The sequence below is a fragment of the Tiliqua scincoides genome, chromosome 6, assembly GCF_035046505.1.
Source record: "Tiliqua scincoides isolate rTilSci1 chromosome 6, rTilSci1.hap2, whole genome shotgun sequence".
NCBI lineage: Eukaryota > Metazoa > Chordata > Lepidosauria > Squamata > Scincidae > Tiliqua > Tiliqua scincoides.
The window spans coordinates 60,210,775-60,227,433 of record NC_089826.1 but is presented as its reverse complement, the minus strand read 5'-3'; the positions used below and the strand labels follow the sequence as shown (position 1 = coordinate 60,227,433).

Here is a 16,659-nt window from a genome sequence, read left to right as displayed (position 1 = left end):
AAATAAGGCAATTTGCATGCAATAACCCAGAAACTAGATACAGGTCATTTCCTTCTTTACTGCTCAAGATAAAATCTGTGAGAACAGGTACTGTTGATACTCTAGTTTTCCAATAGTTGCAGAATTCAAATTTACTGCATGGTGGGTTTTCATACTTTAAAAAAAATGCTTATAATTTATAATGATGACTTAAGTTGAGATGACTGATTAACTTCTAATCCTAGGTGCACCTAGGAAAGTTTCACCTTCTTTCAGGGCTTTATCCATGTTATGAGAAATCATCACTCTTCTCAACTGGATAGATTCATGGGCGTTTCCAGATAAAAGATTCTGAAAGAAAAAAAATACACACATACTGCATGTAACAAATATTTGATCATGAAAATCAAGTACAGTGCATCTTGCTGGCTCTTTTGAGGCATCTAGCAAAGCCATTATGAACAAACTGATAGAATACTGGGGCTGCCAGATACCCTGGCTACTCTTCTTTTACCAGTGTAGCTGAGCATTTCAGCTGTTCTCTAAAAACAACCTCCCCAGCATGACCAGAGCTTACTGTTCCACCAGGGAGGTTGCCACTGTCGCTGCCAATCTTCCCCAATGTTCACTCCACCCAGCCACATCTGCCAGGAAATCTAGGTGCAGGACCACTGGGGCAGCAGAACACAGAAGCAGCTGGACAGCACGTACACTGGAAAAGAATGGCAGTGACAATAGCATGGTAATTTAGAATGGTAAGCTCCACTCATGCAGGGAATGGGGTAGTAAGGGCGCCGGATCCAGCCCATAGGCCATAGTTTGTTGCGCTCTAGCTTAAAACCCATTTCTGCCCAATGTTGCATATACAGGGACCAAACATGTAACACCTGTGGGCCAGGCAAAAATGGGTTAACATGCTGTCAGCAAGAGAAGGATGCAGCTTAAGGCAAAAAAAAAGGTGATGTGGTGGTGGGAGAGGATATCCTACTACTCTATTACATGTGCGTCATCAAATAGATAAAAGACTACTAATGTACTTCCTTTTCTTCAACAGGTGAATCAGTCCATTAGTACTAACAGCATCACGGTGTCTCTCTGTTTTTCTTTCCTATATAGCAACAAGAGTACAGCCTATTCTTGGGCAAGAGGATAAAAAGATGTACGTATTGCAGAAGCAGCAATTTGAAAGAGCAATTGATAAGACTTTACAAGTGTTTTCCACACACACAAATTAGGGCCAGCTAACTGCTAACTATCATATTTAAAGCATATGCAAATAGTCTCCCTCCCTTTACGCCTTAAGGAGACAAAATTATAAAACATCTGAATATATTAAGCTGTTGTAGGCCACTTTTTGGCACAAACCCCAAAGCAGTGTAAAAGTCAAGAAAATACATTACCAAAATAGCACTGCTAATCATAGTAACAAAGAACATCACAACATAATGTAAGGAACCAAACAATTCAGGGGCATAATATCAATCTAAACTGAAACCTGTCTAACAAAAATGGTCTTCATGAAGCAGGAAGTAGTCAGACAGGCCTCCTGAGGGAAGGGAGGCACAAATTGTACAAGTGAAGAGGCCCAATGCCTTACACCTCGTTCCGTACTGTAATCAAGCATAAGTATGCGTAACTGAAAGACTTGCACATTCTCATTCTCTTTATCCCTGTAATTCATTTCCCTCCCCTTCCTCCATTTCTCTCTCTGTCTAACTAAACCAGTGGTTCCCAAACTGTGGTTTGGGACCCATAGGTGGGTCACGACCTGATTTTTGGTGGCTCTCAAAGACTGATGGAAAGATCAGACAATTTCCTCAAGCCCTGAAGCTACTGAAAAATCAGATAATGTAGCTGCTAATTACCCTGCAAAGAGTTCAGCTCCTGCAGTCTGCAAGCATGTGTAAAAATAGAGAGAGAAAATTTGAAGGTCTCTTTTTCTGGTTATTATAAATAAGCATTATTTCTTTCTAGATCTTTTTTTAAAGTCTGGTAAACCTAGGAGGGTCACAACAGAGTGTTTTTAAAAGTGGGCTCTGGCACTAAAAAGTTTGGGAGCCACTGACCTAGACTGCAAAACCACTGAGGCAAGGGTGGCATCCTGACCATTACTTCTGCAACAGGGCGCTCCCTCCGCAAACAGAAATTTCTCCTTGCGAATGAAAGGAGTGTTCCACTCACAGAAGGAAACTTGTGCAAGCATAAGGACCCTTCCCATGAGTGGAATAGACTTTCATTTATGGGCGAAACTTCCATTTCAGAGGGAGCTCTCAACAGAAGTGTTCCTACCTTCTGGAATTTTTTTGCAACTGGTGATGGGGAAAACAAACAAAAAACCCCGACCAAACTCATTAATGATTCTACATCAATATGAGCAACAAAACTGGAATGGAGCCAAGGACATAAAGTACATAACAATCCTGGATTGTTAGCAAAAGAAATGTTCTACTTCAAACTAGGACCTAAGATTAAAAACTCAGCTGCACAGGAACCAATATCAATGAGTCACCCATGTTTAATATTCAATGCTGAGACCATTATTACTCCTTACCAGAGAACCTAACTTCTCATTATGTCAATTAATGTCAGATTTAACTATGGTAATCAAGAGTAACTGCTTCTAATAACATTTTAGTATTTGTTCTACACATTTATTTAAAAAATAGTCCATACAGTTCATACTGAAGTACTCTCTTTTGTCAGTTGCAGAAAGAACACTACTATCTTTCTTTACTATCAAGTAATTGCTCCATTATTAAATAATGGAAAGGACAGGGATAGGAACGGCTGCTGGTCAGTTGTGTAAAAATATAGTTGTACAAATGTAGTTGTAAAAATTGTTGTAGTGTAAGAAAATATTTCTATCTTATTTCAAAAATTATTTTTAAATACTATCTATAGAGATGTTTGTTTCGGTAAGGTAGGGTTACAGCCTAAGCATTACTGAACACAATGGGCTTACTTCCAAGTAAAACACAATTTTCAAACAACTCTATCTAGAATTATATAACTAGAAAGAGAACAAGATCATTTGGGGAGGATTTAAAAAATACAAAACAAATCAAATTGCACACAGGTCCTTCTCCTTGATCTACAATAATGATTCCCAATCTAAACTGTACCTTTTATAATTTTAAAATCTTATTTAAAATGAGACAAAACAAATTAAGAACCAGCATGACATTCTGACTGCAAATATCTATAGTGCTATGACATTTTATAGATAATATATTTCCAATGTACAGACCCAATCACTGCCATTTCAGATTGCATAAAAATGTCTAGAACTAAATTATATACCCCAAAACACAAATTTAAAATCACCACAAAGTAGTTATCTTTGTGTGCACTTTAGGGCACACTCCTAACTCACTTTCTAGCACCGACATAAGGACAATGTAGCTCAAGGTAAAGGAACAAACATTCCCTTACTTTGAGGAGGCCTCCGTGAGTGCCACTTAACTGCAGTATGCAGCACATGCCCCACCGGCACAGCCATGCAAGTGCTGGAAAATTGGTTAGGATATGGGTCTTAGACATTTAACTACTATAATACTAGGAACAGGGACATAAAGGTGGATTTTCCACATTGCGTTTTTAGGGAGCAAGTGTAGTCTAAATTAGGCACGTATACAGCTATTAACCTGGCTGCCTATGGCCTGTAAGAAATGCAACCAGCTAGAGAAGGCTGTAGAAAAGTCAGTCCATCTCTTCTTTTAGGGCACAAATTACCGATATAAGTACAGACAGGAGATAACTGCTCAGGATTTTAGAACCTGAGCAGGAAAAAAATAAATTTAGAATTAAAAAGAAAGAGAAAGAGAGGAGGAGGAGGAGAAGGACTGGTTGGTATGCCATTCCCTGTATTTTATATAACCATTCCTGACCTCCATCCCAATGTCCTCTGAACCCACTTCTGTTGTGTGTTTTTAAAATCTCTACTCATATGTGGGTGCAACCCTGCCTAGAAAAATTTTCACTTCACACAAGCACGAAAGTGAACTCTAGACCACAACAGCTTATGTTGAAGCAAACTGGTTAGGCTTGAAGGTGCTATGAGATTTTTGCAATAAATCTTTGGTTCCAAGGACTTTGTGAATCCTTGGGAGTTTCAGTGCTAGTTCTATTTGTCTCATCACCAAGTCTTTCTAACAGTACCAACACAATACCAACAGTACCAACACAATATGGCCCATTTCCTGGTCAAGTTATTGACTGACGTTTTTGAAAGGAAAAACATACAGTATCCCCCAGAGGCTGCCCAGGATCTACAAAAGATAAGAGAACTGATGTTCCCTTTCCCCAAGGAGACCTGCAGCCTCCACATTGGCCCCACAGGATACAGCAGCAGCAGTTTTGGCACCTCTGTACCGCACAGCACAAGGGCAGCATAGGATTGGGCCCTAAAGGTCCTTTATCTGTTAAAAGAGAACTTTAAGTGCCTACAAAAGCATCCTAAAATAAAGCAGAAAGGATGCATTCTTGAGTACTACCAATGTAGGCAATAGTTGTGGTTGTAGGATTAAAAGAATTTAATTCTAAAGACTTTAATCACCAGAGCAGTTGTTGGCCCAAGGCTATATTACACATAATCAATCAAGTAGTGATATCCAGAGACAGCAGTCAAACTACAAGGGCAAGTAACATTCATTCCTGAAAATAGGAAGGCAAGAGGCCTATTATGCAAAGATATCAGTTATCAGGAATTGCACACTTTCAGAATGAAGCTGATCCCATTACCCATCACACCCACAATTCAAGTATATAAACCAATAAGAACACAAATGATATGAGAGCTATGAATATACTTTCACAGAGCAAGCAGGAAAGTGTCTATATGAGCAACTATCCTGAGGACTAGCACATATTTTGTAGGCTAGCATCTTCTGTGAACTTGTTCTACATGCCAAGGAACAAGGAGAGAACATGAAAAATTTTTAAAGGTGTAAATCCAGTTGGGCTACATTTGCTGGTGAAGAACTAACAATTGCTCTGTAATAATTCAGGAAATAACACAGTCCCAGAATGGCTGACAGCAACTGCCCAAGGGTTGCAGTAAGGGTTCACCTTTTACAAAAGAGATTGCATAGAACTATCATCAGACTCAATATTACTGGGCCTTTCGGTGATACTTCTTGTTTTCTCAGGAATAAATAAGGAGCCTGCCAATCATTTCATTCCACCCTTGTCACAAAGCAGATAATCTCATAATGTCAAAATCTTTCTGTTTATTAATTTGCAAGTGATGATTTGCATCCTGTCAAGTACAGCAGCATAACAAAACCTACTATTAAAACTCCTGCTAACTGGGTAAGAGGCACTTTTTAAGTGGGTGCTCTTCTTTTATTTAGCGGGGGGAGAGTAACTGGCCTTCCTCACCCCAGCACTGTCTTTTCTTGTGGCTGTCTGCTGGTGTTCTTTTGCATCCTTTTAGATTGTGAGCCCTTTTGGGACAGGGAGTCATTAGTTTGTTTGATTTTTCTCTGTAAACCGCTTTGTGAACTTTCTGCTGAAAAGCCATATATAAGTACTGTTAATGATAATGATAATGATAATGATAATGATAATGATAATAATAATAATAATAATAGGAAGGCTGGAGGCAGACATTATTGAATTACTTAACAAAATGCTTGATCTCCCTTACATGTAAGGTAACACGATTATCCTTTCTCAAAGTTCCAAATTGAAACTGCAGGATACGGCAGGTCTTATTGCGCAATTATTCCCAATTTAAAAAATCTATGGAAATATCATTAACAGGAAAGAAAAATTACCCTGTGTGAAATGGATATCACATCTGATGTACAAGATACAAGTACAGACAGCAGCAACTGTTACCCTGCACATGCCCAATCTCATGTGATCTCGGAAGGTAAGCAGGGTCAGGCCTGGTTAGTACTTGGATGGGAAACTGCCTGGGAATACCGGGTGCTGTAGGCTTATACCACAGTCTTCGAGACTGAAGGTTGCCAACCAGGTAAACAGAACAAACAGTAAGTGTGGGATCAGTGCATATGACTGCTCTGTTTGTGGTGACCAGACTTTTTCTGTGTGCATGGTGGCTAGCTGGCTGGCTGCATGTGGCCATCAAATCTGATGACTCAGTTTCAATGAGTAGGCAGTCTCCACAGGCACACAGAGGAAAAGAAATCAACAAGATCATGTTCACTACCTGTTAGCCCAGGGGTGTCAAACATGAGATCCATGGGCTGAAAGCAGCTTCCAGAAGCAATGTATCCAGCCCCCCCATTATAATTGGGCTCATCCAACTTGATAATTAGGCTCTCTTATATCTTGAAAACATCAAGATTTGCACATGTTCTCTTCTGTCATTTGCAGCTAATGAGTTCCAATGTGAAAACAAAGTGCTTATTTCTGGACATCATCTGCTTAATGATGTCACTTTCTGCTTAATGATGTCATTTCCAGCCCTCAGCAGGCACCAGGAAAACTAACTTAGGCCATCTGTATGAAATGAGTTTGACATCCCTGTGTTAGCCAATACTGTCAATGGCAAGTTATCAGATTGTGGATAGCAAAAGTAACTACCTGCAATAACCATGTTCAATATACATAGAACATATTCTGGTATCTGAAATCAACAGCATATTCCCAACATTCAGGATATCATCTCTTATCTAATTGAATTAAAATAAAAGGCCTAGCATGTTCAGTTCTAATCTGAAGTTGAAGGTACAGTACAATGTTCAAACAGAACCTCATTTACCATGCCTCACACTGATAGTTCTTCCTATACAGATACTCAAGTTTCTGAACAGAAAGATTATGTGCGCCTACTTTGGTCATTAGATACCTGCTAAATACAACTATGGTGAAATAAAACAAAAACCTGCACATTTGTCACTGTTACAGGAGACATATACACTTTTTAAAGGGATGCATGTAGGAAAACGGTTGCACATGAAGTAGGTTAAAGCTCAGTAGTTTTTGTTGTCATTTACAAAGGCTGTTTTCAACAAGCGCCAAAATATTGAAAATTAGTAAGAGACACACAACAAGTTGATTTCAACATAAGTATAAGACATAGCTGCGTGTATTAGCAGTTTAACTTGTTACAATTCAGAACTAGAACTAATCCCAAATCCTAGATATATCTGCAAGTACTATATAAAATTTGCTGAGGACTGGGAATAGGCCCTCAGTTTGGCTGTACTTGTCGTAAGAGGCGACTGAACAGCCACCGGGTAGATGGGACTCGTTAGCCTGGGAAGGCAGCTCATCTGAGAGAAGGAAAACTCTGATCCCAAACCTCCGCTGCCTTGTGGCTACATCCAGTTATGGAAAAGGTTTCAGGAGTCAACCTCGAGGCAAAATCCGGAGCCGGAGTCCCTGAGGCAGTTCATGGCCGAACACAGTCACGTTCTGGCAACTCCTGCAACGTTGCCGTGGAGAGGGGGGATTTGCTGCATGGGTAACAGTCTATCCTCCATATCTACTTTACCCAGGCTTCACGCACTGGAGAGGACACTCTGTTCCAGAACACTATTCAGAGTGCGATACCATAGTCTTCCGAGACTGAAGGATGCCAACAAAAACTATATAAAAATAACGCTGAAGCAGAAAGTGGGATCATGTCTTAAACTAGTGTTTAAGCACATCAATCCAGATCACACTAATTTAAAAGAATAATCCAGATCAATTGAATTGATTTCCAAGTTAATATATTTACTTTTGAGATGTTAAGATAAGGGGAAGAAGGGGAGAAATTACCAAGTAAAACTATTTGGATTTGCAAGTCATCATTTGTTTTTCCATGTTTCTTCTAAGCGTCAAATAGCCCAATCCTTGGCATGTTTACTCAGAAGCAAATCACACTGATTTCAATGGTACCTACTCCCAGGTAAATATGTACCTGTATAGGTTGGCTGGCAACCTTCAGTCTCGAAAGACTATGGTATAAGCCTACAGCACCCGGTATTCCCTGGCGGTCTCCCATCCAAGTACTAACCGGGCCTGACCCTGCTTAGCTTCCAAGATCAGACGAGATCGGGCATGTGCAGGGTGACAGTTGGATTGCAGCCAAAGACTGACATCAGGGATGAATTCTTGAAGCTGAGCATGCCTTATGCAGGAAGTACAATGATCTAGTTTTCCTATACAGTTGGATAAGCTCCCACTTGCAACAGCCCACACACGGGCTTCACTAAGGGCTAAGCCAAATGATGGAATGCTATCAAAACTTTTGCAATCCAGTGCCCCCTCTCTGGGGATTTTCTGCTTCACAAACTTCTGGTCTCTCAGAAGCATGTGAAAAACACTGTTTATAGAGCAGAGATGGCCTAAGACATCTTGAAACTAAAGCAAAAAATCCAAATGACCTGTCCTGGGGAATACAATATAATATACAGCAATTAAGAATTTTGTTTGCCCTTCAGTGATGCCCCAAATAATGCTGCCAGGTGAGCCATCTCATCCTACTGGATGGTATAGGCAGCTCTGACATAAAGGCCACAGTCACACAGATACCTATTTAAATGAAATAATGGAAGAAAAATGTGTTTGCAGTTGTTTTTCTAGACTGTATTCATAAGCACATCCAGTACCCAAGTGCTCTCTAACCTTAGGTTGCAATCCTATATACACCCATCAGAGTGCAAGTCCTAATGAACACAATTAGACTTGCCCCTGAAAAAAACATACTTAAGATTGTACCCTTTGGAAACTTATCCTCCTAAACTGAACCTTTTAAGTGATGGTCCTCTAGGAGGGTGAGAGCAACCATTCCTGCTCACCCCTGTGGAGAATCTTTTCCAGTGGCTGTTTGCTGATATCTCTTGTGTATGTGTGGTGGGTTTTAAAGACTGAGAGCCCCTTTGAGAGATGAAGTTGCCTTTTACAGTAATTCAGTAAATCATTTTTGTGAATATTTTTGTTGTTAAAAACACTTTTATGCACCACTTTTAACAACCTAATGGCATGCACTAAGATGAAACATTAAATATACAGTACTATGAACAGTTTCTGTATTGAATTTTCTAGTGTAAAATGATTTTGAGCATTATTGCGCAGCCAAACTAACTGGAGCAGCTGCACCACTACTAAACAACAATAGACGAAATCATCCTTCAGCAGGAGGTAAAGAAGGAGGGGTGGTGCCAATGAAATTAGGTGCCAGGCCACTAGGCACACCATCATCTTTCTTGAGGGATTTATTGTTTTATTCCTTCTTTTATGCTAGGATTCAAGACATCCAACCTGCATCACGTAATGGTTATTCACCAATAACAGTGATGCACAGACTCAAGACTACCTGGAGTTTACCCAGCATGTAATTAGTCTGTGAAACTCCTTGCCACAGGATGTGGTGATTGCATCCAGCATAAATGCCTTTAAAAGGGGATTGGACAGATTTCTGGAGGAACACCACAGGTTACAAACCAAGATGGGTATGTACAGTCTGGGATTAGCTGGTCACTCAGGATGAGGGCTGGGTAGGAATTTTTTTCTGTCATCCAAATTGGCTGTGGATGGTAGTTTTTCCGCTTACCCCAGCTTGAGGTGTGTTCAGTAGGTTTCACGTTTTAAAAATTAGTCATTTGTTTCATTATTAAAAATCAGTTTAATAAAGAAGCCCAAGTTAAACCCAAGTGTAGTCTGATGTCTTTATTGGGGGGGAGTGGTGTGAGAGTACAGTAAATAGAAAGCCAGAAGCAGGGGGACTGCAGCAAGATGCAAGTATTTTGTGTGTTTCCTGAGGCACCTGATGGGCCACTGTGAGATACACGAAAGTGGACTGCATGGGCCCTGGGCCTGATCCAGAGGGGCTCTTCTTAAGTTCTTACAGAAGTAACACTCTGACAAGAGGAAGGAGACTGTGTGTGCACCCTTTGCCCAGGTGCATGGGGGAAGATAAACCACTGCTCCGATCCTATTCACACTTACCTGGGAGTAAGCCCCACTGACTATCTGATGGGGCTTACATCTGAGAAGACATGTCTAGGATTGAGCTGCATGATTCCTAAGCAGCTACACCCTCTGCATATGTGCAGAAGCAATTGATAAAGTCCGAACAGATAGAGAGAGAGAAGGTGCCAGCGGGGGATCAGCTCCAGCCCTGTCTTTCCAGGAGCTGGAGGGCAGGGTTTGCAACTCTTAGGTTAAAATGGGATTTCAGGCAGGGGGTGGGTTCGTAAGAGCCGGAGTCTATGCATGTCTACTCAGAAGTAAATCCCATTATAGTCAATGGGTATTACTCCCGGATGAGAGGGCTGCAGCTTGAGCGGTGCACTTGGTGGGGCGGAGAGGAGCAGCCACACGGACCCACTTGGCTTACTTACAGCTTGCAGCAGCGGGGCGGCATCTTCCCTTCCCGGGTAGCGGCGGTTCCAGGCGGCTCGGAAGTCCGGCGGCGGCCGGCGGCGGCTCCGAGCGAGCAGAGCCAGCAGGGTGCCCAGGAAGAAGGCGCAGGCGGCGCAGAGCAGGTACAGGACGAGCCGGAGCAGGAGCAAGGCCAGGCACAGCTGCTGCTGCGGCGGCGGCGGCTCCCCGCCGGCCTCCTGCTGCTGCTGCTGGCCCAGGGGGAAGAGGGACACGGCCAGCAGCAGGAGCCCCAGTCCGGCGGCCAGCATGGAGCGGGGCAAGCCGCGGTCCGCCTCCTCTTCGTCGTCCTCCTCGCCCTCGGCGGCTGGGACGCTGCTGCTGCAGGACTCGCCTCCGGGGCTCTGCGCTCCCGGGGAGCCGGCGGCGCCTGCAGACTCGAGCTGCCCTCCACCGCTGCTGCTGCTCCCACCGCAGGGGATGCTAGCGGCGTCGGCATCGGGGAACATGCTGCTCCAGCCGCCGCCGGGGACCAGCGCATCTCCCGCCCCGGGGCCCCCCCGGCAAGGTCGCCGCGCCTCCCCCAGCGGCACCGCCGGACCAGCAAAGGCAGCGGCCGGCCAGGCTCATGCCCGGGACCCGCGGAGCAGCCACCGCCCTCGGCCGCGACTCCCCACCGCGCACTCCGGGGCTGCTGCCGCTGTTGGCTGCTGCCGGGCTCTAGTTCATCCCAGCTCGCTCGGAGCCAGCAGAGGCCCCACTGACCCTGATTGCGCGCGGCGAAGGGGGGGAGGAGGAGGAGGAGGGAGCGCCTGAATGACTGCAGCGCCCGCTGCTGCTGGGGATGGAGCCATGTGCGCTCCGGAGGGCGAGGCGGGCCCAGCTGCGTCAAGGCGAGCGCAAGACCTTCCTTCTGCGCTTGGCCGCTTCCCCCGTCAATCACTGGGAGTCCTCGCCTAGCCACAGCTACTCAGAAGTAAATCCCATTGCAGCCAATGGGGCTTACTCCCAGGTCAGTGGGGGTAGGGTTGCAGCCGGGAAAAGAGAAGCTCCCTTCAATGGAGCTCTGCATTCCCCTTTAGGCTGCAATCCTATCCACACTTTCCTGGGAGTAAGCCCCATTGTCTATAATGGGACTTACTTCTAAGTAGACATGCTCTAAGAGCCCAAGCCCAGGCATGACTATTCAGAAGTAAGTCCCATAATAGTCAATGGAGCTTACTCTCAGGAAAGTGTGGTTAGCATTGCAGCCTTACTGAGGCAGCAATCCTATCCTTACTTTCCCCATTGACTATAATGGCCCCATTGACTATAATGGGATTTATTTCTAATGCATAGAATGGGGCTCTGAGGCTACAATCCTATCCTCACTTTTCTGGGAGTAAGCCCCATTGATTATTAAGGAACTTACTTCTGAGTAGACATGCATAGGCTTGAGCTCTTGGAGACTAATTCTATGCATATCTACTCAGAAGTCCCATTATAGTCAATGGGATTTGCTCCCAGGAAAGAGTGGATAGGATTGCAGCCTTACTTGTTGTATTTCTACCCCGCCTTTCTCTCCAAAGGGACCCAAACACTGTTTACAACAGTGTGGGGAAATGCAATAACAAAATCACCATTAAAAACACAAATTACATTAAAAACTCTTCACAATTAAGAACATCATTAAAAAGCAATAAAATTTTAATATAATAGAAAGGCTAGTAGCAGCAATCTTATAAAAGCCCCGAGCCTGGAAAAGACAGATGTTAAAAAGCCAAGAACTCATAAGACTTGTCTAAAAAGAAAAACTATACAGGCACAGTGCAGCTCAATATGGAAGGGTTTGAAAAGCTGAATGCTGGCAACCTTCAGTTTTGAAAGACTATGGTATTGCGCTCTGAATGCTGGTTCTGGCACAGTGTCTAGTGTGGCTGAAAAGGCCGATTCGGAAGTGACAATCCTTTCCACACTGGGAGCAAGTGTAGTGTGTCCCTGGTCTGCCTCCCTGGCTATGGGCCTTCCTTCTTTGCCTCTTTGCCTCAAGTCTGTTGGCAAAGTGTCTCTTCAAACTGGGAAAGGCCATGCTGCACAGCCTGCCTCCAAGCAGAACGCTCAGAGGCCAAGTTTTCCCATCTGTTGAGGTTCATTCCTAAGGCTTTCAGGTCCCTCTTGCAGATATCCTTGTAGAGCAGCTGTGGTCTACCCATAGGGTGCTTTGCTTTCCCTGCACAAGTTCTCCATAGAGGTGATCCTTTGGGACCTGACCATCGCCCATTCTCACGACATGACCAAGCCAGCACAGGCATTTCTGTTTCAGCAGTGTATACACGCTGGGGATTCCAGCTCCTTCCAGGACTGTGTTGTTTGGAACTTTGTCCTGCCAGGTGATACGAGGATGCCTCTGAGGCAGCGCATGTAGAAAGCATTCAGCTTCTTCTGTTGTGAGCAAAGAGTCCATGACTCACTGCAGTACAGAAGTGTACTCAAGATGCAAGCTCTGTAGACCTGGATCTTGGTATGTTCCGTCAGCTTCTTGTTGGACCAGACTCTCTTTGCTAGTCTGGAAAATGTGGTAGCTGCTTTGCTGATGCATCTGTTTAGCTAGGTTGAGCCAAGGTACACAAAGTCATGGACAACCTCCAGTTCAGTTTACTCAGAAGTAAGCCCTGGTGTGTCCAACTCACTTAGTTTACTCACTAAGTAAACTAGTTTACTCACTAAATTTTCTCACCTTAGTTTACTGAGGGCCTAATCCTATTCAATTTTCCAGTGCTGACACAGCCGTGTCAATAGGGCATGTGCTGCATCCTGTGGTGGGAGGGCAGCCACAGAGGGCAGTCAAGGTAAAGGAACATTTGTTCCCTTACCATAGGGCTGCATTTGCACTGGAAAATTGAACATGACCATGAGAAGCCCTGCTGGATCAACCAAAAGGCCCATCTAGTCCAGCTTCCTGTATTCCACAGTGGTCTGCATCTGGCATTCTGAGGTAGCCTAAACACTTATAACCTGTGATGGAGTTTCCTCCAGAAATCTGTCCAATCCCCTTTTAAAGACATCTAGGCGAGATGCCATCACCACATCCTGTGGCAAGGAGTTCCACAGACCAACCACATGCTGGGTAAAGAAATATTTTCTTTTCTCAGTCCTAACTCGCCCAACAACACTCACCTTTAGTGAGTGTTAGTTCCACATCTTGGGGTGCATTGTTTGTCATGATTTATAAGCTGTGATGGAATTTTACCCTCCATAACTATATCCAGGCTCCTTTGCAAGGCATTCTAGGCCAGACGCATCTTGTAGCAAGGAGTTCCAGGGACGGAGTTGGATGGGATGATACTCTAAGTAAATAAATTCAGGCTGCGGTCTTATTTATACACATGCTTGCCTGGGAGCAGGTTCCATTGAATTCAATGACATACTTCTGAGTAGGCATTTTATGTATGTCAGTCTCATGCTTGCCTGGGAGCGGGTCCCACTTAATTCAATGAGGCTTACTTCTGAGCAGGCAGGGCCAAGATGCACCTCAGGCATGTCTGCTCAGAAGTCAGCCTCCTTCTAGTCCATGGGGCTTGCTTACTGCCAGGAAGGGGTGCACAGGCTTGCACGCTAGGGCTGCCAGGGGGTGGGTGTCTGTGGGAACGACTCTCTCCCCTCAGGACACCCATTTCCAAGCCTTCCCCTCAGGGCGCTCCAGGCAGGCCTCAACCCAGCTCAAGGCTTCCCCCTGCAGCCCAGGAAGGGGCTGTGAGGCGCTCCCACGGAGGAGCAGGAGGCTGGGCGGTTCTTCCCCTTCCTCCCCGCCTCCCCCTAGTTACGCAAACAGCGAGCAGGCGGGAGACCGGGCTTGTTGCGGGGAGGCGGCGGCAGCGGCAGCAGCAGCTCCTCCGACACCCTCCGTTCTGCTGCGTGGTGGTGAGTATGTGCGGCTCAGGTGGTCGCAGGGCTTGCTTAGAGACCAGCCCTTTGCATGCCTACTCGGAAGCAAGTCCCACTGTAGTCAATGGGGCTTTCTCCCCGGGAAGTGTGGAGGGCATGGCAGCCTTAGGCCTCGGGGTTGTGAAAGGAGACACCGCCTCCTGAGTGGGAGGCTGCTGTGGTCGTGTGGTGATGGCGGTGGGTGCTGCCTGCCTCTTCTAAGCTCAGTCCTGCCATCTCTGCACGCTTCGCTTCTGCTCAGGCTGGAACCACAACAGGACGGTGGGAGATCTGCCAGCGTGCGGGGGGGGGGTTTGTGTTTCCCCCTCAAGCATTGTTTCTCAACCAGTGGTACAGGTACCACCAGTGATACTTGAGGTCAGGGTGGGTGGGGAGGCAGGTGAGGCAGAGCCTCCCCACTGGAGCCCTTCGAAAAGCATTGCTGCCATGTGTGGCGCCCAAGCACCCACAACCCACGCACAGAGCATGTCCCTGACACACACAGCCTCCTCCACGGGGTGAACATGCTTTGCACGTGGGTTGTGGGTGCTTGGGCACCTCACACAGCGGCAGTGCTTTTTGAAGGACTCCAGTGGGGAGGCTCTGCCTCACCTGCCTCCCCACGCTGCGCTGCGCCTCACACATCAGTGGTGCTTTTCAAAGGCCTCCGATCCCACCCTGCACCTGGCACAGCGGAGGTGCTTTTCAAAGGACTCCAGTGAGGAGGCTCTGCGTCACCTGCCTCTCCACCCACCACATATCCCTGCCTGTGACTCTGGTGGTACTCACAGGACCTGTGGACCTGTCACCTGGCAGTGTGACCAGGAATGCAACATTACAACAGTGGTAGGAGGCTTGGCTCAGTGGGCAGAGCTCCAGTGCATATTTTCTGTGCTCGGAAAAGCCTTCCCGTCCACCCTAAGCCTCTTTCTAGTGTTGGTCATGTCACATCTGGCCTCCCAACCCAGAAATAACTTGTGATGATGTCCTCGCCATTTACTTCCAGTGGTACTTCAAATAGGTGGACCATGTGAAGTGGTACAGCAGAGGATTAATGTTGAGAAACACTGCCCTAAAGCAGTGGTTCCCAAAGTATTTTCACGTGTGTACATACCCCTTGGCAGCCCATTTCCATAAATTGTACCCCTCTTGTTAGCAAAATGATTGCAATTAATATAGCTGCTGTTATATTCTATTTATATGTTGTCAGCTACTGATCCATATTTGATAATACACAGATTGGTGACCAGAAACTAGCAGTTGGTGGGGCTTTCACAGCCAGCTAGCTGCCTTCCTTCCTCCTTTGCCAGCCCCACAAGACATTCAAATACAAACCTGTCTTTTACCACCATTATTCAATTCTTTTTTAAGTACCGCTGAAGGTCCTGGCAAGTACCCCTGGGAGTACATGTACCTCAGGTTGGGAGCCACTGTTTAAAGGGTTGGGGGAGATGCTATCTAGTCTTTTCCAGAGACTACAAGAGGGTCTGCTTTGAGTGTTTGTTCAACTGCTCCTTGCACAAACCTATTATTTCACGAACCCCCCGCCTTTTTTTGTTTGCAAGACTGAGGTTGCAATCCTAACACTTATGTGGGAGTAAGCCCCATGGAGTATAATGGGGCTTACTTCTAGCAGACATGCATAGGATTGGGCAGAAAGTCTCTTCCAGAATTTTTTTAAAGTTTATATTCAGTGCAATCTTGGATATTTTATTTGCAAATTAATACTCTGCTTTACCTTCATCCTGGGCATTCAATAATAATTATAATAATTATTACTAGGAACAATGAACACTTTTTAATAGTACTGAATGTGAAAGTGCTGTTTCTCTGGTTGAGGCAGGCAAACAGCAGAGGTGGGTGTGAAGCTGTTGTGGGCTGTTGTTGCACGCATGCATCACAAGGATGTGGCAAAGTCATGGTTCAGGAGACACAGGCTGCGATCTTGTCACTGCCCGTGCCTATTTTGATATTGGGGGGGGGGCACCCTGTACAGTCCTCACCACAAAGTGCATGTGGCAGATAGCTTGTCTGGAAGAAAGTACCCCCGCATCCAGATCTTCTGCAGTTGGGGAGCTAATGTGTGAAGATGTTTTTCAACAAGCTGTCTTCTCAAGTGTGCTTGTCATGGACCTCCTCTTACACATGCAACAGAATTGTGGTCTGGTACTGTGCAATTTCCAACTGCAGGCCAGGAAATCCATATTTTAGAAGTTTCCTTATGTTAAGAACTCCCAGTAACTTTAAGAAGCAAACCATCATGCCTAGCATCATGCCTAGCATGACATCAAGGAGAGAATCTCTAGCTGAAGCTTCTCTCAGTATTGGCACCAGTTTGCTGGAGGTGCCTTCCTACACCCACTGATGAGCAGTGAGTGCTACTGCTGCCATAACTACTGAGAATTCAGAGTTTGCCTCTCTGGGTGGGCCCCCTGATGAGTGTGAACCCTTGGACAAACTCCTATCTGCAACTTGGTGTGTGAGTTTTCTACTTCC

The 16,659-nt window shown here is 45.3% G+C and overlaps 2 protein-coding genes and 2 pseudogenes across 3 annotated transcripts in view; 2 read left to right on the top strand and 2 right to left on the bottom strand.

The window, feature by feature from the left end:
- Window positions 1–10,961, bottom strand: part of SNX25 (sorting nexin 25) — a 66,366-nt gene extending 55,405 nt beyond the window's left edge. The window contains exons 1-2 of the mRNA XM_066632363.1: window positions 10,281–10,961; window positions 246–330 (exon numbers count right to left, since the gene is read on the bottom strand). Of these exons, the coding sequence (XP_066488460.1) occupies window positions 246–330; window positions 10,281–10,769 (574 nt within the window). The 5' untranslated portion in view covers window positions 10,770–10,961. The remainder of the gene's footprint in view (window positions 1–245; window positions 331–10,280) is intronic.
- LOC136656240 (5S ribosomal RNA) lies at window positions 5,803–5,922 on the top strand (annotated as a pseudogene).
- On the bottom strand, window positions 7,903–8,024 carry LOC136656409 (5S ribosomal RNA; annotated as a pseudogene).
- CFAP97 (cilia and flagella associated protein 97) overlaps window positions 10,312–16,659 on the top strand; it is a 28,396-nt gene continuing 22,048 nt past the window's right edge. The window contains exon 1 of one of the 2 annotated variants that reach the window (XM_066632365.1): window positions 10,312–10,424. The gene's annotated coding sequence lies outside the window, so the exon portion shown is untranslated. Of the gene's footprint in view, window positions 10,425–14,113; window positions 14,161–16,659 lie in introns of those variants that run through there. The other variant, XM_066632364.1, reaches the window with a different exon arrangement.